Source organism: Rhinolophus hipposideros, assembly GCF_964194185.1.
Source record: "Rhinolophus hipposideros genome assembly, chromosome: 5".
Lineage (NCBI taxonomy): Eukaryota > Metazoa > Chordata > Mammalia > Chiroptera > Rhinolophidae > Rhinolophus > Rhinolophus hipposideros.
In genome coordinates, this window is record NC_138051.1 from 62254384 (window position 1) to 62275442 (window position 21059).

Consider the following 21059-nt stretch of genomic DNA (forward strand, 5'->3'; position numbering starts at 1 on the left):
TAAAAGGGTTTACCATATACTAGGTAGAGAAGGAAGGCAAATTTGACTAAAATAAAATGGGTTGAAGGAATAAATGGCATGAGAAAACTCTAGGGTAGCAGTGGCTGAATCATAAGAGACCATATGAGCCAAGAATTTTGGATTTTATTCTAAGTGCATCAAGTTATGGTGGATTCTGAATATGTAAAAACCTATTGTTAATTTAGAGAGATAGACTGACCAATCAACTGATCCATCCACTCATCCATCCATCCATCCATCCATCCATGGGTGTGGTAAAAAACACATTTGAATTTGTAAATATTTTGTTGGAAGTTTGTACAGATTGTATGGTAACAATAAAGGGGCATCTAACTTGATGAGAGCCAAAGCTTCCTAGAAGAGTTGACACTAGCTGAATATTAAAAGAAAATAAAACTTAGGTAGGAAGTGAAGGAAGGCAGTAGAGACAACAAGAACAAAGGGAACAGAATGTGCAAAGGCACAGTGGTATGAAAGAGCATGACAACTGCAAATGCAAATACTTACTGGATAGATGATGGTATGAGAGATTACAATTAATTTTTTTAGATGTAATAATGGCAATAATTATGTTAATTTTAAAAGGAGAATCCTTGTGTCTCTGGTAAGTTCACAATTCTCTGTAATAACATAGTAAAAAGAAAGGAAGGGAGGAAAGAAGGAAGACAATACATTTGGAGAACTAAAGTGTTGTTTTCCTTTTGATTTCCAATATTATAAAATAAAATACTAGATATGAATTTCAGTACATCTCAGCAATTTTCACCTGTGTGATGCTAGTCAATCACATAACTCTTTTGCTCTCAGTATTCAAATTTGTGAAACAAAAAAGTTGCACTATGTTAACTTTAAGGTACTTACGGTGCAACTTTATATGTTGCACTACAACACTAAAACGTTATGCCCTCAATACCCAAATTAATAACGGCCTATTTTCTCATTTACTGTATTTTTTCCATTTTCCTGCTAGTCCTTTCTTATTTCCCAATCTATCCTTTCTTTTCTTATCTTGTTTCAACACTGTCTTTCCCCCTTTTCTTTCTCTTTCTCAATAAGGTACCCTCACTTGTAAATATACTCACTCCTCGGGTATACCTTTGACCTATCCATCAGTATATACACACTCTCTTTTAAGCCATACATGTTTAATTATTTTCTCATATTATGTATATGTTTATGGGCATGACATCACACAATGTGTTCATTACAGATAGGAAGTTAAGATCAAAACAAAAACAAATGACAAAACAAAAACAAAAAACAAAAGGCAGAGTTATAAAACAAAAGCTGGAACTAGACTGGGGAAAGAAGGCAGACAGACAGAAGAAAGAGAAGACAGCACCGTAGTGCATACTAAGGGCAGAGAGTCAGGAAGCAATTGGGGATGTGAAAACAAGAAAATCTTGAAACAAGCAGCTCCCATTGAGGACACAAATCTTATTAAACTGACCCTGGGCGGTTCCTCTGACTTGGAAGGTTGGAATATATGAGCCGTGATAGGAATAAAGCAGAGAGCAAGAGACCAGAACACCGATCTATTTAGGTAATTATGCTATGCAGAAGAACTCTGGCTTAAACAACAAGCAATTCTAATTCTGCATATCAGAAAAGAACTAGAACTTACCTCAAACTATGAAACTGATTACTTGGTAACAGTTATAAAGCTCAGAGCCCTTATTAAAATGTATAATACAGATTTTGATCATAATGATGGACCTCATAAAAAATATGCAAATTACTTCCTTCTTGGGGTTAATAATACGAGTAGTACTACATAAAACATTCAAGTAGTTACTAAATGTGATATAAGAATGAACAAGACATAATCCCTCAGAAATATTAGATAGATTAGTGAAGAAGAGAGAAAAGTAAATGAGCAATTACAGACTAGGTCTGATGTTATGAAAGAAGTATCAGGAATGATAATGATCGCAAATAAGGTTTCAAGTCAGAATGCTTAATTTCTAATCCAGGATCCACCACACGCCACTTGTGTGACTTTGGTCAGATCATTGAACTCTGCTAAAACAAAGAATCTTTATCTACAAAATGAAGGTGACATCGGCTAACTCAGAGGGTAACAAAATAAATAATGTGTGGGGGAATAGCCTTGAAAACTATAGAATGCTTCAAAAATAAGCAATAAGAGCAATAAAAAGAAAAAGATAAAAAACATGTTAAAAAGAAGTATTAAAATATTATTGAAATTTACTCTCTATAATTGTTAACAATCAGGTTTATTTACAACTACAAATACAACAACATTTGTTAGAATTTCACTTCCTAATACGAATAGTAAGAATAAAATGTTATGGCTCCCGGGTCATTTTTAAACATGGAGAGGCCAGCAGAACTGAGAAAACTGATTTGGAAGATAAAAGCACAGATGTGGAAAGCTAGAAGGCTGACGTGTAACTATGAAAGGTGTAATACTAAACAAAATACAGCATTCTTACATCTTTTCATCTAATCAACTTGATAAAATGTGATTTAAAATAAATTTCTTCACACTTCTTCATAATCTTGAATGTGAATACATTTGTTGAAACTTCACTGACCTTATGGATGCTGGGCAGGAATTGGGGGAGGAGAGCATCACAAAACACATTACCCACATCTGGCCCTTCTATGTCATCGTCTTCATCTTCTCGTACTTCCTCAGTGTACATATTATTTTCCACATGGGATATTACTAAGTCAATATCATGTAACACCAAATATTCCACTGGCATTCCCTAGAAAAACATTAATTTTAAAAAATATAACAAAGCATTTTTATATAAAGGTGTTTTACTTGTTTGAGATGAAAATGAAACTAATACTTTGAACTTCAATTTTCATATTAAACCAAAAAAAAGGAAATTAACTCCATGGTCACTATGAAAAGTATCCAAAGCATACTTTATATAAAGAGAGTGTACAAAACTGGAAAAGATGGCAAAAGAGGAGGAACTGAAAGTCTCGCTCGCTTCTTGTCACAATTACATTATACTGAAGTCTGAAACATTTCATGTATAACAGTAAGTCCTACCTCAATATTAAATGGAAATATATACAATTTTATTGCAACAGAGCCAATCAAAATTATTTTGAATATTCCACAGAAATATTCAAAATAATACTTCATTTAAAATAATCCCACTCAAAAGCTCAATTGCCCATTTAGCTATAAACATAAAAATACTATCTGCCCCCCAAGTATTTCAAGAACACCAAATTCTATTCCACTTGAGATTATTCCATTACAATTTCTTTCACTAATGCCCAACTACCACATTTTTTTAAAACATGAAATTTTAAACCAGTAGATTACTTTGGTAAATTATCCCTGACTGCAATTATACATTAGAATAAAGCTATAAAAGAGCTGTAAGTGTGTTTATTCTTTGATATCATATCAAAGATATGATCTTTTTAATATTATATTCAAAGCAAGCAATTTTTTACTCCTGCAGAAACATAACAGAGCTAAAAGGAAGAGGAATCAAAATCAAACTAATTTTATTTCAAATATACATGGAAACTGTTGTGGCAAATTTTGTTATTAAAGTGTAACATTCACACAGAAAAGAACATAAATCGTAAGTGTATAGTTTGATGAATTTTTACAAAGTGAATACACTTACATAACCAGCACACTGATTAAGAGACAGAACATTACCAGCACACCCAGAGGCTATCTTCTTGCCTTTCATTACCCTCCCCACCAAAGGTAATCACTATTCTAACTTTCATCAGCACACATAAATTTTGCCAGGTTTTGAACTTATATAACAGAACTACACAGTTTGTACTCTTTTTTGTGACTGCTTCTTTTGCTCAACATTACTTTTTAGATTGACCTCCATTGTTATGTATAAAAGCAGTCCAGTCTTTTTCAACGCTGTATTTATTATATAAATATATTAGTATTTATTTATCCATTCTATTGCTCACGGACATATGTTATTTTCAGCTTGGGACTATTATAAATAATATTGCTATGAATATTATTGTAGCTGTCTTCTGGAGACATGTATATGCATTTCTGTTGGGCAATGCCTAGGAAAGGAATTGTTGGCTCATATGATATATATAGCTTCAGCTTTAGTAAACACTGCCAAATACTTTTCTAGTTTTCATTGTACCCATTTCCACTCTTACTAGCAATATATGAAAGTTCTTGTAACTCCAAATCCTTGTTAACACTTAGTACTGCTAGTTTTTAAAATTTCAGCCATTCTGGTGGGTGAGTATTGGTATCTCTTGTGATTTTAACTGCATTTCTACCTCCAGTTTATTTGCTAATTGGAAAGAGGGAAATGCACCTTATGATAGAGCTGTTTCCATCTTAACTCAGTGATCAAATGTGAAAGAAACAGACATGCACGTTAGGGTTAGATGGAACAGAGAAGCCAGCACTATGAATTATTCTTATCCAAAATGTTTGATGGAGCTAAGAGATATTAAATCTCACTTCCAGTTTTTAGAAAACACAAGAGAATGGAGGAACAAGGCAGACAACAGCAAAATAAACAGATAAATCCAGAATGTGGAAAAACTTGGCCTCATTTATCCAAAGTCATTGTCATGGGGGAGAAGGGAAAGGAAGAGGTAAAATGTTAAGAAATGTAAGAAACATACCAAATGCAATTCAGAATCCTTGATAGGATTTTGGTTTCCAAAAAACATCTATAGATAATAATTTTAGGATGAGAAAATTTGAATATGGATTGGCTATGAGGGTAGGCTATGATATTAAGAAATTATTGATTTCATCAAATGTGATAATGAGATTGTGATTATATATAGGAAAATTACAGTCATTTTTAGAGATTCATGCTAAATATTTATAGGTAAAATGCTGTATCTGTAACATTCTTTGAAATATTTCAGAAAAAAATGGTAAGTGAAGCAAATATGACAAAATGTTAATTGTTGAATCTAGGTAGTAGGTATATGGCTGTTTATTTTTCTTTCTACTTCTCACTACTTTTTTTTATAATAAAACATTTAGGAAAGCAATAAAAAGGGCTTTTAAAAACCTAGATACGAAGAAAGATCCTAGATATTAACACTACTCCTCATGATACTATCCTAATATACAAAATATCTGCCCAGGGCCTCTGCACTTGGGTTCTCTGCCTAGAACACTCTTCCCCATATGGCCACATGCTCATTCCTTTCCTTTATTGTCACTTATCAGTGATGTCTTCTGTCACTCTCTAACCTTAATGTGTTTTCTGCCATTGTCCTTAACACTATCTGACATTTTACCTATACTTGTTTTGTATCTGTTTCCTGCAACTAGTATATTAGCTCCATAAGGGCAAAAACTTGGTTTTGTTCACTGCTATATCCTCAGAGCTTAAGACCATGCCTGGAACAAAGCAGGTACATAATAATTACTTAATGAATAAATGACTATTAGTTAATATTTATGGAGCACTTACAGTGTGGTGGGCCCTGGGCAATGTAAGCACTTTACATTATTTCTTTTAATATACTGATCAACGCTTTAAAGTAAATATTATTAGCCCCACTTTACAATAGAAAAAAAATGGAGACAAGACATATAATTTGCCTTGAGTAAGGCAAGAAGAGTAAGAAGAGTTAAGAAGTTAATAAGTTAAGAGTTAAGAATATAAAATTTGCCCAGAGTTAAGAAGTAGAATTTGAACTAGGAAGTATAATTCTGTAGCATAAACTCTGAACACTATATTGCTAATCACTGCCCTAGAAAAATAAAATCTGAGAAACTAACACAATACTAACAGAAATGTTTTAAAACTCTTACTATACAGCGTGATCAAAAAATATGCTGAATATTTAAATGAAAAAAAATTATTACAGTAAAAGACACACTGCCATTAATACTCCTAAAAATACTCCCCCTCGCTTTGAACACACTTATCCCATAGTTCTGGTCACTTTCTGAAGCAGTTCTGGAAGTCCTCTTTTGTGTCTTTAGTTGCGCTGTCATGGCTGCCTCGATGTCCTGAATCGATTCAAAATGTTTACTTTTCATGGTCATTTTGACTTTGGGGAAGAGCCAGAAGTCTCATGATGCCAGATCCCGTGAATGAGGTGGATGAGGACACATCATAATGTTTTTATTTGACAGAAATTGCCGTACCAGAGGCGATGTGTGACATGCAGCCTTTCTGTTGTGATCACAAATTATGACGAATGCTACTGCTGAGTTCCATCCAAAGGAAAGGCAGGCATCTTCAATGTGGGAAGTGGCACGTCAAACTTTAGTAACAATGTGTATGACAAGTTTCCACTTGTGTGGTACAGTCAGGTGTGAGCTACAGCTGAGAGAAGGTGTGTTTTAAAGTGTGCTGTAAATCATCCTCTACCATGACAAAGTTCCGTGTCACACATCGCTTCTAGTATACAGCAATTTGTCAGATAAAAACATTACAATGTGTCGTCATCCACCTTATGCACCACATCTGGCACCACGGGACTTCTGGCTCTTCCCCAAAGTCAAAATGTTTCAGGACATTGAGGCAGCCATGGCAATACAACTAAAGACACTCACGAAAGAGGGCTTCCAGGACTGCTTCAGAAAGTGGAAAGAATGATGGGATAAATGTGTTTGAAGCGAGAGGGAGTATTTTGAAGGGGATCAATGGCAATGTGTCTTTTATTGTAGTAAAATTTTTTTATTTAAACATTCACTGTATTATTTGATCACACCTAGTACATTACAAGGCTTTGTGATGTGGTAATATGAGTATACAATATTATCTGTGCATCCATTACAAGTATTTTAAGGGACCCTTAAACCCTCTGCCTTCCGGGGTACAGGAAAAGAAGAGGGAAATGATGATTATACAATCCAGAATCAACATTATCGTTCTGATGAGTAAAAAAAAAAACGTAAAGATTTGCATTGAATCCAATAAAAAGACTCATAAAAAAGCCAATTATATCCTTAACAGAAAACATCTTTGCAGACAACTATCTAACATATCACCTATCTTACCTTACACTATATAAAATTAGTTATATTTTAATAATTTAAGACACCAAAACTGGGAAAGCAGCATTAATTTATAAAGATTATAACTTCACATTTAAAGATCTTTATCTACTAGCAAAAAAAATGGCTTCAGAAATTATTCTTTCAATTACCTGGCCAAAAAACAAAGCATACTAGCCACACGCTATACATACTATACATATTTGAAAATACTACAGTTTTTAAAGTATTTTTCTATTTGGTCTTACAAAATTTCTTGTAAGTTAAAGGCGAGGTGTTACGGACTGTTCCACAAATGAGAAAACTGAGCTTGAAGAAGTTGATTCATTTATCTGGTCCCAGAACTAGAAGAAACAGAATTCAAATCTTCTGATGCTGAACCTAGTATTCCTGCCATAGACTTGGGCAAGAGAATTTAAACTGTGTGACAGTTTGTAAACATGTCAATTAATTTTTTAGCATATGTTTGTAATATTTAGATGTTGAGAATTAAAGTGTTCTTAATAATTTTAAAAAATTGAAGACTTAAGGAAAATAAGCGACATTAACAAAAATTTACAAAGGAAATATAAATGGCCAATAAAACCTTCAAAAGTTCAACCTCACTAGTAATCAAAGGCATGCAAATTAAAAACAAGAACTTTTTTGTCTATAGAAAAGGTTTTTTTTCAAAGATTAATGCTCAGTATTGGCAAAGATGTATGAGAAAACAAGAAATTCCAAACCTTTCCAGTAAAGGTACAACCTTTCTGAAGGGCAATTTGACAAAGTATTTTAGAAGCCTTAAAAATTCCCATTTCCTTTGACAAATTTCACTTCCAAAAATTTAGTCAAAAGAAAGAATCAGTGATGTTCAAAACAGTATACAAAGGCAGGTATCCTAGTACAATAAGTAATTAAATATAATTTTAGGTGAAAAGTAGGATGTATAGTGTTATTAGTACAATCCCAATTTTCATTATAGATATGTGTGTGTGTATATACATATGTAGATATATAGGTATATCTAGATATATATAAATCTACATATCTACATGAATATGGGAAAAGAGACAGACCAACAAATGAAAAAACACACCAAACCATTAACAGCAATTATCTTTGAATAGTGGCAATTTACAGAATTTTTCTGTAATAAGCATATATTACTTTAGGATCACATGTATTAACTTTCTTTAAATAAGCACACATTGTAGACCAATACACAAAATGACTAACCTCTTCTCTTTTGAAGACCACGTTGGCCTGCTGAGGAATGTCCACTTCCAAAGAGTCCCTTTTTCAAAATGGAAATAAATTTTTTATGTTGCTAATCTGAAGAATAATAGTCATCCAGGATGTCAATGTAAAATAGAACTGTAAGTTCTTATACTAAAAATGTTATTTAAACAAAAATACAATTTAGTGAGACAGAAATTTTACACATAAATACAGACCAGATTATCCAGTCTCTCTCTTTTTTTTTTTCTTCAATTTTTGTAAGAGTTTATTTGAGCCAAACTGACTGATGACATGTGCCGGGGAACGAGACTTCAAATAATCTTCTTGTGTCTACCTTATTAACTTACATTTTCGTTTAGCAAAATTTAAAGGTTTAAATTTTAATCACGCTAATAATTAATGTATAGATTTCAGCTCAGGAACTGGTTGCAACAATATTAAAATCTAATAGAGATTGGAGTTTATGTACAAGTCAATAGATTACCACATTTAAAACTGAGAAAAATGTTAGTGTTTTGCTAGTGAATATTTCATGTTGATGTTACCTTAACAAGAGTAGAACGCCTGCTTTTCCCAGAAGACGCCAACCAATCCATTCTGCAGTTCTTCTATCAGCTTCATATGTAGCTTGTTGACTAACAATAAAAACCAGTGGCAACCCTAGTTGGAGATGAACAGTTGAAACTTGCTGAGGATCTTCAGCAACTTCAGTCTTCATTTAAAAAAAAGAACAAAAAGTCTTTACCTTGTGATAATAATGTTCCAACATTTGGATTTAAACCCTGCTAATTCTATTAATGAAAAATAAGTCTGTGAAATAAATCCAACATTAACAGAAATGGGTCTCATAATTTTCTAAGTTTAATGCTCCCAATGTACCTGTATAGCTTAAGCATTACAAAACTAGCAAATTTTATAAGGAGTTAAACATAAAATTACAACCATAAGGAATAAGCATATTATAAAGACAAAAACAACAAATAAAACAGTGCAGTACTGATAAATATAGAAATAGATATTTGAAATGAAATAGAACAGATAACTAACGAATACATTCTTTCACATAAGAATTATAGAACAATGAGGAACATCTGAGTGAAGACAGAAGCTTGAATATACACATTTAATTTCACTCCCTCCAGAAATATCAGGAAAACTATAGCAATAGGATGTTTTTAAAGAGATAAACATACATATGTGAAGAAATGAAAAGAGAAAAGGCCATTAAATTTTGGAAGGTGGAGAACAGAGTAATAACTAACTCTACAAAGCAAAACTCTAAGCCATGAGAGGGAAAGTTAAGAAACAATTTAACTATAACTGCAGATCCTAAAATTGCTCAGGAACTATCAGTGCCTGGTATCTCTGGAACTGGGAGAGAAATGATTACAGGGTAGGGTGGGATGGGGGAATCGCAGAAAGGCTCTGAAAAAAGAAGGAATACATAAAAGCTTTGCAGAAGCAGTAAGATCCCTACATTCCCAACTCCATGAGAGCAGCAAACTGTCCCTCCCTCATACCAGGAGAAATCTGGGGAGACTTCAGGAACAGCTGAGTTTCCAGAATGCTAACAGCCAGACTTCTGTCCTCCAGCAGAAGACTGGAAGATTCTTTCTGGGGATCTTAAGTAACCCTGAGGAACACTGAGTCTACTATTCTCTGCTTCTTGGTCTGCCAAGCCTTTCTAGGCTGACATCAAGGTTTAAATCAATACTATCTAAAATGGAAACATGTAGTTTTTTTAAAAAAATAATGATTTTAATTTCTTAATGTTTTTCATAATCATTTTCAACACTTAAAGACAGTATTTCCCAAAGAGCCTTGTAATGCTGAAGAAATGATTTATCAAAAGTTCCATAATCCCTCTAGTTTGACATCAGTTTCTTTTTCTTCTATTAAATTCAAGCAAGATTAAATATAATACTTCTTACTATACAGTAGCAAATGCAGTATGTGTCCATTAATCTATTCATCCCTCTATTTGTATCTTTATGGTACAGATGACTGATGTGATGTCATCTAATAGTTCATTTCTGAGTGATGGGATTAGCTGGCTTTAAAAAATTATTTTCTGTATACTTTGCTGCACTGTTTGGATTATTTATATAATACACATGCACCATTTTTATTTAAGAAGGATGTACTGAGTGAAAAGACCTACTGAAGATCTTACACGTGCTGAGGACAACGCTTCAAACTTTCAGAGAGAAAATTCTGCTGATCACCATCACTTACTGAGTCTCTATAAAACTCTTCTAGGCTTATAAGGAAAGTGGAGCACCAGAAATATTATAGTAGTTCCAATATTTACTACCTTTTAAAATAGTGATGAAAATATTTATAAGAGGGGTCTTTTCTTGACCATGATGTGGTTGGTCTTGGTGATTTTAGAGTAGTCACAGTTCATTATTAACTACCACAGAACATTTCCACTAGACAAGGCTTTATTTGGGTTTCAATACAACAATACATCAAAGCATTAAAATATCACTTTATGAATAGTCGATCTTCTATTCTACCTTTAATAAAGAACTACTCCTGAACCCCCCTAAATTAAAGACATATGTCCAAGGAAAGGAGAAAAGATATAGCTCATTTAAGAAAAATGCATATCTATGAATCAAAACTTAATAAATTTAACGAATGAGTTTTCTAATAAATAAAAATAAGACACATACCAGCAGTGGTGCTTCCATTGACTTAATAAATCGATAAATGTTCAGTGTAGTCAGTGGCTGTTCCATTAGTGTTCTTCTACATTGCTGCGTCAAGTCCAGGACTGGTTTACAGTGAAAAAAGTAGAGATGTGCATATTCTATGTCCTCTGTGCTGCAAATTACAAATTAGGGCAAGACCCACTTGAAGTTCAATGTGTGATCCTTCTACCAGCCAGAAAGACATAACAACAAATCTCTTTGTCTTAGGTCTCATTCTTTTGAATTACTGTTTTAGTGAAAGCCTAAAAGAGTATAACACTAAAAAAAAAATGGGCTGAGGCAAAAAAGAGAGGATATAGAATATTAAAAGAAAATTAACCTTAATACTTTTAACAAACCACGGGAATTATATAAGCAATTTTTTTCTGAATTCTTTCGTATGGTAGCTTCTAAATTAGGTTACAGGCAGGTCTACATAATTTTTAAAAGAATAAAAGGCTGTCACCTTGAGTACATACAATAAGATTATTTTCATATATAGTTTTTCTAGAGCTATGCTAAATAAAGCTTTGTAACACAAATTTTCTAGGTTTAATTTAAACTCAAGTCTGTTTTGAATAAACTTCAGCCAAAACATGCCTTAAGATAGAAACCATGTGACACTTCGTGGGAGTTAGTGAGTTTTTATCTGAAATATTACAAAACTAAGCAAATAAGGCTCTAATTTGAGTTTTGGCATTCCCTTCAATATGAAAATTCAAAAATAAACTTACAGAGGGTAAGATTTGCCAAAATTAAAATGGTATTTTTAAAAATCTCCATATAGCATTAGTAGGGTTTGGCAAAATACTGCAAATTTTTATTTTTTAAATGTTATTTTAATTTTTGATACATCTTAAACTCAGCTCCAATATTCACTGATTTCAATTTAATTATAAAGTAATTTCTAATAGATTCAACGATTAAATAAATGATCACTCAAAGATTTACTTAATACCTACTGTGTGGTAGGCCCTGTGCTAAAACACAAAAGACTAAGATGAATGAAATAATTCAGGTCCATGAGGGGCTTAAATTAAAGGAGATATATTTAGTAAAATAATTAAAATGTCGTCTACACATGCTATAATATACAAAATGCTACGAGAAACAAAGATATATTTCATTCTGCCTCAAACTGGGAGCAGAAGGAAAGAAAGCGTTTAGGGAGATCATGGCAGAGATTGAAAACAGTAATGGAGAGAAAGACTTCTCCAAGAAAATAGGACAAATAGGTGTTTCATATAAAAGAAACAATATAGCTAAGGCACAAAGAACATAACATTTTGAGGGGAACCAGAAATAGTCACATACAACTGGAAGGAAAGTACTGAGAGCAGGAGGGCCAGCTGAGGCAGAAACTTGTACCATAAGCTCTGAAATAATAATGTTGGAAAGTTCATCAGAGATCATCTGGTTATATATAACAGAAACCAAAAAGGGGCATGGAGAAAAAAATACTTAACTGGAAATTTAGAAGAGTATCTCACATAATATAAGGAAATTCAAGTAATTGGATCAGAGAATAAAAGTAGGGATCTAAAGAGTAAGAGTTCAGAGACCTTCCTTTTGCCATTAAGACTTTTCAACTTCCAACTCTCTGTAAAGACAGTTCCCTGTGCTTTACTTCTACATGGGCAAAACATTCCTGTGAGCAAGAGAGCCACAACACTGTCTAATCCAGTTTTCCTATGCCCAATTCTAAATTCCTGGGAGAGGGGATCTCATTGTTCAGGTAAGCCAATGGCCCTAGGTCAGGGTAGCCACCTCTGATTTAATTGACTGATATGTATGGAATGAGGGGAACACCCTCCTTGGACTATACACAGATTCTTTAAGAAGGGAATATGGGGAGGTAGCAGAAAGTACTGGTGTCTCTACGGCATGCTACCTCTCTACTATCTGTCAGTATACGAGGGCTGACAGGTAAGTTCACGAACTCATCCTAGAGAAAGTGCTACATACCTCATTGCTGAATATCACTATGGTCACCTTTGAAGTACTACTTTTAGGAAGCTATGCACTGATGCCAGTGCCTAGTCCACCCCTCAAAGCAATTTTGGAACTCTTTCTCTGGAACGGCCATCAAAGCTGTCGTATTACCCTTGATGTCCTGAACGTCATCAAAATGTTGTCCTTTCAGTATTTCCTTTCTCTTTGGGTGAAGAAAAAAGTCATTGGGGGCCAGATCAGGTGAGTAGGGAGGGTGTTTCATACAGTTAGTTGTTTACTGGCTAAAAAAATCCCTCACAGACAGTGTTGTGTGAGTTGATGCATTGTCATGATCCCAGAGCCATGAATTTTTGGCAAAAAGTTCAGGTCATTTTTGTCTAACTTTTTCACGCAGTCTTCTCAGAACTTCCAAAACTTGGTTAACTGTTTGTCCAGTTGGTACAAATTCATAATGAATAATCCCTCTGTTATCAAAAAAGGTTAGCAACATCATTTTGACTCTTGATTTGGACTGATGGAACTTTTTTAGTTGTGGAGAACTGGCTGACTTCCACCGTTCACTTTGACGCTTTATTTCAGGGTTGTATTGGTACACCAACGTTTCATCACCAATGATAACACAACCTAAAAATCATCTTGCCTTTCCAAAAGGTCTTGGCAAACTTTGACTCTCCTTTACTTTTGTTCAATGGTGACCTCCTTTGTGACGATTTCTGCACACACATTTCTCATGCCAAGATTTTCAGTTAAGATTTTCCTAACTGTTTCTCTATCAATGTTTACTTGGTCTGCTATGCTTCTCAGTCAGCTAACGATTTTGATGCACAATTCAATAAATTTTTGCAATGTTTTCGTCAGTTCTGCTCATTACTGGCCACCCTGATCTCTCTTCATCAGTGACGCGTTCTCTCCCCTCCGAAAAACATTTAATCCATTTGTACACTGCCGTTTTCTTTATGGCATTATCCCCATAAACTTGGACTAACATGTCCCTCATTTCACTTCCACTCTTGCCAAGTTTAACAAGATATTGAATGTTTGTTTCTTGTTCTAATTCAAGCTCAGACATTCTTGTGACATCGCACAAAAACACACAACACTAATGAAAACACTCAGCAAGACACCACCACACATCAACACGAACAGAGCTGTGAGACACTGGTATACCAAGGTTATGAAACCTTACTGAGCTGTTTGTATAGTGCTGCCAATGTAAGCACACGGTGGCAAGTTCGTGAAATTAATTGTCAGACCTCGTACACCTTCTTAACTGACATGCAATTTCAAACACAGTTAGCCCCAAAGTTATATAACATACAAGTCTCATCCAATGTTATAGCCCCAGCAACTGGAATAGTGCCTAGCACATAGAAAACATTCAATAAATGTTTGTTAAATAAAAGAATGAACACATGAAAGAAAAAAAGTACATTCAACTCTCCCCCATTAGGAGATAACCCAAAGTTACAGTCAACTACTTCATGCAGAAATGATGTCATAGGACTCCTGTATTCTGAATCCACAGGCCTTCCTGTCATGTCGGGTCCAGGTATGACTCCTCACCACTCACCATCTTGTTATCCATGAATGAATGAGACTTCAAATATGTTCAATATATCATATACTCAAAAGTATATGAAAAACAGGATAACTGTACAGTTTTAAATTCCCATTTTAAAAATGGAGGAAAGCAAAAAGCCTTCCAGAACACTACTGTGTTTAGTCATAGGTTAATATATATATATATATATGTATATACACACACACACATATATATATATACTTATATTTATATTTTGCTCAACAGGATGTTTAAGGTAAATGACAGGACCTAGATATAGCCTGTCAATAAATAACCACCTGTTGTGTTTTAAGCATGTCACTGTTATTTGCAATTATTCATGACCTGAAAAATAAAGAAGCTGGTAACACAGAGAAAGTACAAATAACTAACCTTCAGAGAAACTGTGAGGCCACAAATAGAATCACCATGGCATGGAGAATAACAAGACTCCCCCCATTCCAAGATGGGAAATTGGCAGTTGGGAGTTACAAAGTAGCTGGCCAAAGGACAGCTTATTTTGTCTAGAGACTACTTACAATAAAGCTTTATGGTACTATCAGCATAACTCTCAAATTGTTAAAAACATTAATTCTTATACAAATAGTAAACATGCATCAAAGTTTTATTTAACTCATGAATGAGGGAACCAGCAGAGTGACAGTTCTGTACGAAGAGACTAACAGAAAAGGAATGGTGGTTGTTATACAGACCAATAAACACATGACTTCTCTACAGGAACTTTATTTTCTGCCTACCAATTCTACCACCCCCCCAAAAAAAAATCATTTCATTTTACTAGTTTTTTATGCACTAACTTCTAAATTTACAAAGTTGTAAAATGTCTGGGATTAAATAATTGTGTGTGGTACATCAAACAGTCATTATTTTCTGAAAGGTCAGCAAGAGGACTCATTAAAAACTCTTGCATGGCATAAAAAGGTCACGTGATCACTATTTTGCCTTGCTTTGAATTCATTTTCCTGAACAGCGTTTTAAAGCCAATCTTAAAGACTTTAAAATACACTGTTTATTCCTTGTGTCCTTAAGTACTAAAGTGACCAAAAAAATCTGACAACATTTATCCCTAAAGATACATGTGCTCCAATGTTCATGGCAGCTTTATTTACGGTGGGCAAGACATGGAAACCAAAGTGTCCTTCAACAGATGGTTGGATAAAGACGATGTGGTATATATACAGAATGGAATACTATTCTGCCATAAGAAAAGTTGAAATACTGCCATTTGCGACAACACATGGATGGATCTTGAGATTATTATGCTAAGAGAAATAAATCAGACAGAAAAAGTCGAGAACCATATTATTTCACTAATAATGTGGAATATAAAACTGAAAGCAACAAAGGAACAAGACATACAAATAAAGAAGCAAAACTCATAGACACAGACAATAGTTTAGTGGATACCAGAGAATAGGGGGAGGGGAGTGGTAGATGAGGGTAAATGGGGTCAAGTATATGGTGATGGATGGAGAACTGACTCTGGGTGGTGAACACACGATGTCATATACAGATTATGTGTTACAGAATTATACACTTGAAATTCATGTAACTTTACTAACGATTGTCACCCAAATAAACTTTAATTTTTTTAAAAAAAGGAAGAAAAACTTTAACCCTAGGTTTCCCAGACAACAGTCAAAAAAGAAGGCCTCTACCTAAAATTGTAAGCTAGAAAGTAGGCTAAAAACGATAAATAAATACCTAAAATATTCCGTTCAAAAACTGTACTTACATATATGTAAGATTATTATGACAAAGTAACTTACAGTACTCTCAGAAAGAATCTCTGCAGCTTAATTATGAAAGCTATTATTTTATCACCTAACTCATCACTGTGGAAAATCTATTCCTAAAATACACTTGGCCACTCACAGGATTACATCCTGTGGTTTATCCACATTATCTTCATTCACCTTAGTCTAAAATCATTTCTGCATATTTAAATTCATTTTCAGACCTCAGTACAGATGACAGTAATGAAGGGATTTCAGGTTTCATTTATACGTTCACATCTGCTTATGATTCCTCTCTAAGACAAGTCTACGCTGTTGAGAGTATAATGTAAATGTTGAACAAGCAATGTGAAATAAGTGAACTTAAAATTGTTGACTTATGCCTCTGATACATACCCAATACTTCCCAAAAGGGCAATTTCTGTGGTTAAGACAAACTGGTATGTGGTCCCATACACAAAAGCAGCTTCCATGACTGCCCTGTGCTCTGAAGAAGAGATAAGAGAGTTGGGAGAGAGGAGTTAGTCTTTGTGATTCTACATAAACTTCTTTTCTGAATACTGCCTACACCATTTTATGCTCATTACATTTAAATAAAAAAGTCCTTTGTAGGGATTCCAGTTGGGAAAATACAAGCAGTTAAAGAAATTATGAAAAGTTTATTCTAGTCAAGGTAAGAGAAGAAGTAAGAGGAAGTAGAAAATTAGTTATGCTTGAGAATACGAGTGTAACATACGAAAAATCTATGACGAAATACTTTCTTCCTAGAAGTGGGAAAGAGAATACGAATCTATCATACAACTTTTGTATGCTATATTTTATATTATATGTGTCTTGTACTGTTCCTGGCTTACTTATTTTTTTAATCAATTTATTCTTCAAAGCAGTTTAAAGAGACAAATCATTCTACAAGGCATATTAAGAAAAACAACAGTTTCTCTACCTTCCACCCCATTTCTAATTTCCAAGGGACAAATACTTTCAACTCTTTTACTGTTTTTTTGGAGGGTATTTACGTCCAAGTTTCTAAATGCCATTCTTATACTCTTATTTCCTAATTTTGTAAGTGTTAATATTATCTACTGACTTCTCACTATGAAGATGATAAATTAGCTCTTTTCCAAAACCCCATTCCACAAATGTACACGTTTCTATCCCCTCTGTTCTTTCCCAACATAGTCCTAATTTTTATTAGATCCTTAGTCAGTATTTACATTGTTATGACTCAGTAAATACTATTTACAAACGAGCCATACAGTATAAAATGAACACTTTTCCTTTTTGCACTTTTTTTTCACTATAGTTATACCTCTTTTTTATTTTTGTGTAGATTTCTTCCTAATTCATTCCTAAACTCTTCCACAGTTGTCTAACCCTCTTAATACTTCAAATACATCAGGTATCCTATCAATTCCTTTCTTGACGACACTTCTGCAGAAATGTCCAACGTGGACTATTACTACTTGACCAGCTCCACCACTTTTATCCTGAGAACTCATTTCATCATCATCTTTGAAATCTCTCATTCGCTCTCTTGTGTTAAGTCCTTTTCCTGTTACCCATATTTTGATTGACTTGCCCTCTTGCTCACATTCTCTAGCACCTTCCTATGTCTTCCTATGACTTCCTATGACAGTACATAAGGAATATACATTTTTTATGACCTACCACTTCTCTGAAAGTGTTTTTGTTATACATTCATAACTAACTATAGTGGAGTACAGAATTCAAGGTTCTCTCTTGAGAATTTTGAAAGGATTACTCCATTTTCTTCAGTTTCTAAGGCTACAATTGAGAAGTCCAATGCCAGTCTGATTCTTGACCCTTTAACTGCAAGCTCATTTTTTTCCTTTTGGAAGATTTTAGAATGTTTGTTCCCGATATTCTGTAATTTCAAAATGAGATGCTTCGTTGTGGTTCTACATTCATCCATTATGCTGGGACGCAATGGGCCCTGTCCAATTTAGAAGCTCAAATTCTTCAGTTCTGGGAAATTTTCTTAAAGTGCTTCTTTGAAGATTCCCTCCTTTTCATAATTTATTTTCCCTTTTCTCCTCACTGTCATTTCCTGGCAGTTACCTTCCTCTGCCCTACCTAACCTTCTACCACTTATGTTATGTATCATCAGATTATTCCACTCACCACTCTGCCTTATTGGGGTCATCTACCACCCCAGCCAGGGTCACTTCCCCTCACTACACAAATATTTTAGCTTCTGTCACACTGTCAATTTCTTCAATACCACTCCTGTCATAATCCTTGGTGATTTTATTATCTCCACAAATGATCCTTTCAAAACCCTAGCTTTTCAGTCCTGGGCCTTCTTTATAGATGCCAGTGATCTTTCTTCAACCCTACCTTAACCACTCACTGCTATGGTCCCACTGCAGGCCTTGTAATTACTAATTACTGCAAACTCCTCCATAATCTCAATTTCCAGCATCACCCCCCCCCCCCACACACACACACACCCATCCAACTAGGTCACTCTGCCTAGTACATAATTCTAACCCTCCAGGACCTATAATCCTACCATTTTTCACTGTCAGTCACCCCCCTCAGGTTCTCCCTTCCCTCTTAACCCAGCTTAAATTCCATGGTCCATCTTTATAATTACTCCCCTGCCCATCTGGCTAAAAACACAATCCAGGTTAAATCAAATATTCTGTACTTACACCCACAAAAGTAAACACGGTTAGAGGAAAGAAATAGAAAACAAAAACCTGCTAGCATCACCATACCAATGGTCTCACTTTACAATTACTGACATTAACTATTATTGACGTCCAGCAACCATTCTTTATGTCCATACCTCCTAAACAACTACTAATCTCTTCTCTCCTCTTCTCAACTATCTGATGACTTTATTTCTATTTCATTGAGAAAATATAACCAATTAAAAAATATTTCCCACAAGTTCCCAGCACCGTATCTACCCACTAACCTAATTAATGCCTATATTCTCTCTCTTCTCTCCTATTATCATAGATGAACTTTCTGTGTTCTCAGAAAAGAACCACCCCTCTTGTCTACTCAAAGATGTTGCTCCAGTAATTCTCTTTTTCATACCTGACGCATTTTCCCTTTTCTATTGGATATTTCTCATCAACATACAAATATGCTTCTTAAAAAATTCTTCACTGACCCATTTTTCTCTTTCCCTTAATAGCACAACTTCTCAAATGGGTCTCTATATTTACAGTCTCCAACTGCTTTCTACCTGTTTCCTCTTATCAGGCATTTACCCCTACCACTCTATAGAAACTGCACTTGTTAACTTCACCAATAAATCCACATCTAAGCATAATGGCCACTTGGCAGTTCTTATCTTAATTAGCCTTTCAGCATCATTTGACACAATTGTTCTTATCTCTTCCTTAAAACCTTGTCTTCACTTTGCTTGCAGGACATTCCTACCACACAGGCTATTCCTCCTGTCACCTTTATTGGCTCCTCCTTACCTCACTGACCCGTAAATGCTGACGTAAATGCTGACGTATCTAACGAGTCGAGTCTTCTCCTTCCCATTCATTTAGCTTCACTCTCTTCATGATCTCTTCTGGTCTCATAGGTTTATCTCACAAATTTATATCCCTCATCTGCATGCCTGCCATAAAACACAGACTAGTGATATCCAACTACCTTGTTGATATCTCTATTTAGATGTCTAATGGATATTTCACAAGTAGGATGTCCAATAGTGAATTCCAGAGCTTCCTCTGCAAACTGCATTATTTCCAGTCTTTCTCATCAATTATCAGCAATTTCACCTTTCAAGTGGCTCAGGCCAAAACCCCAGACTCATCCTTGTCTCTGCTATTTCTCTCTCACTCCACATCCAATATGTTAGCAAATTCAGTTAGTTCTACATACAAAATACTAAAATTAAAATGTATTGCCACCTCTATTGCTAAAACTCTGGCCCAAACTGCCAAACATCACTCGTGCCTGCATTACTGTAATAACTTCCTAATTTTCTCCCTTACTCTACCATCCTTCTAGTCTATTCCAAACATAGAATTAAGATTGATCTTGTTAATATAAGTCAGGGAGTTCCAGTTCCACCATGGCAGGGTAAGCGCTCGATGATAGCTCATCCCTCTCATTGATTACAATTACAAACTGGACAAAATACAATAAGCTGAGGTTCCTGAAAAGTAAATAACAACAGGATGATTGTGGAGTATTATTTTACAAGTGTATTAAGTTCAGTGGCATGCAGTGTAGCCACTAAGCTTTATGTTTACAAAAATTAGTATTTCCAATAAATGATGTTCTTTCATAGAGCATACGCAATTTTTAAAATGTCTTTAACAACACTTTATGTTAACACGGCCAAGTTATAACCATTAACAAGTAAAAGTCCTAAAAGCATAAATATAATTTGTTCATAAAGTATTTATAGACTTCTTTTTGACAAAATTAGATATTAACATTCAAGGTAATGCTGTCAAAATTAGATTTTTGAAAAATGAATACAAATGTCATGAACAGCAAATACAAAAATATTTAAAAAGAATGTCACTGAGTCAACAATATTTACTGAATACTATAAACTACTAAACCATGTATTGTGAAGACTATAAGGAAATCAAAACTGTTATAGCTAATACTTACAGAGTGCTACTATACACCAGACACCATTTTAAGTATTCAACTTATTGGGTCCTCACGGTAACACTAAAGGTAGGCACAATTATTTTCACCACCTTAGTGATTATGAAACAGGTTAAGGAAGTTGTCCAAGGTCATACTATAAGTAACTGATGGAGCAGGGAGTCAGTCTAACATAGGTAGAGTCTAGAGCACCAGAGTTCTTGTTGATCACTACACTATGTGGTCCATTTAAAAAAACAGAAAATATAATATAAAGATGTTTT

The 21059-nt window shown here is 34.4% G+C and overlaps 1 protein-coding gene across 8 annotated transcripts in view; it reads right to left on the reverse strand.

Annotated features, from left to right (window-relative positions):
* The window catches only part of TXNDC16 (thioredoxin domain containing 16), a 94452-nt gene that overhangs the window by 43464 nt on the left and 29929 nt on the right, over positions 1 to 21059 (reverse strand). For all 8 annotated transcript variants that reach the window (XR_013993357.1, XR_013993358.1, XR_013993359.1 and 5 more), the window contains exons 9-13: positions 16576 to 16666; positions 10891 to 11041; positions 8758 to 8924; positions 8210 to 8267; positions 2633 to 2756 (exon numbers count right to left, since the gene is read on the reverse strand). Coding sequence is in view for 5 of the 8 variants with exons in the window: in XM_081048633.1 (XP_080904759.1) it covers positions 2633 to 2756; positions 8210 to 8267; positions 8758 to 8924; positions 10891 to 11041; positions 16576 to 16666 (591 nt within the window). In the remaining 3 variants the exon portion in view is untranslated. The remainder of the gene's footprint in view (positions 1 to 2632; positions 2757 to 8209; positions 8268 to 8757; positions 8925 to 10890; positions 11042 to 16575; positions 16667 to 21059) is intronic.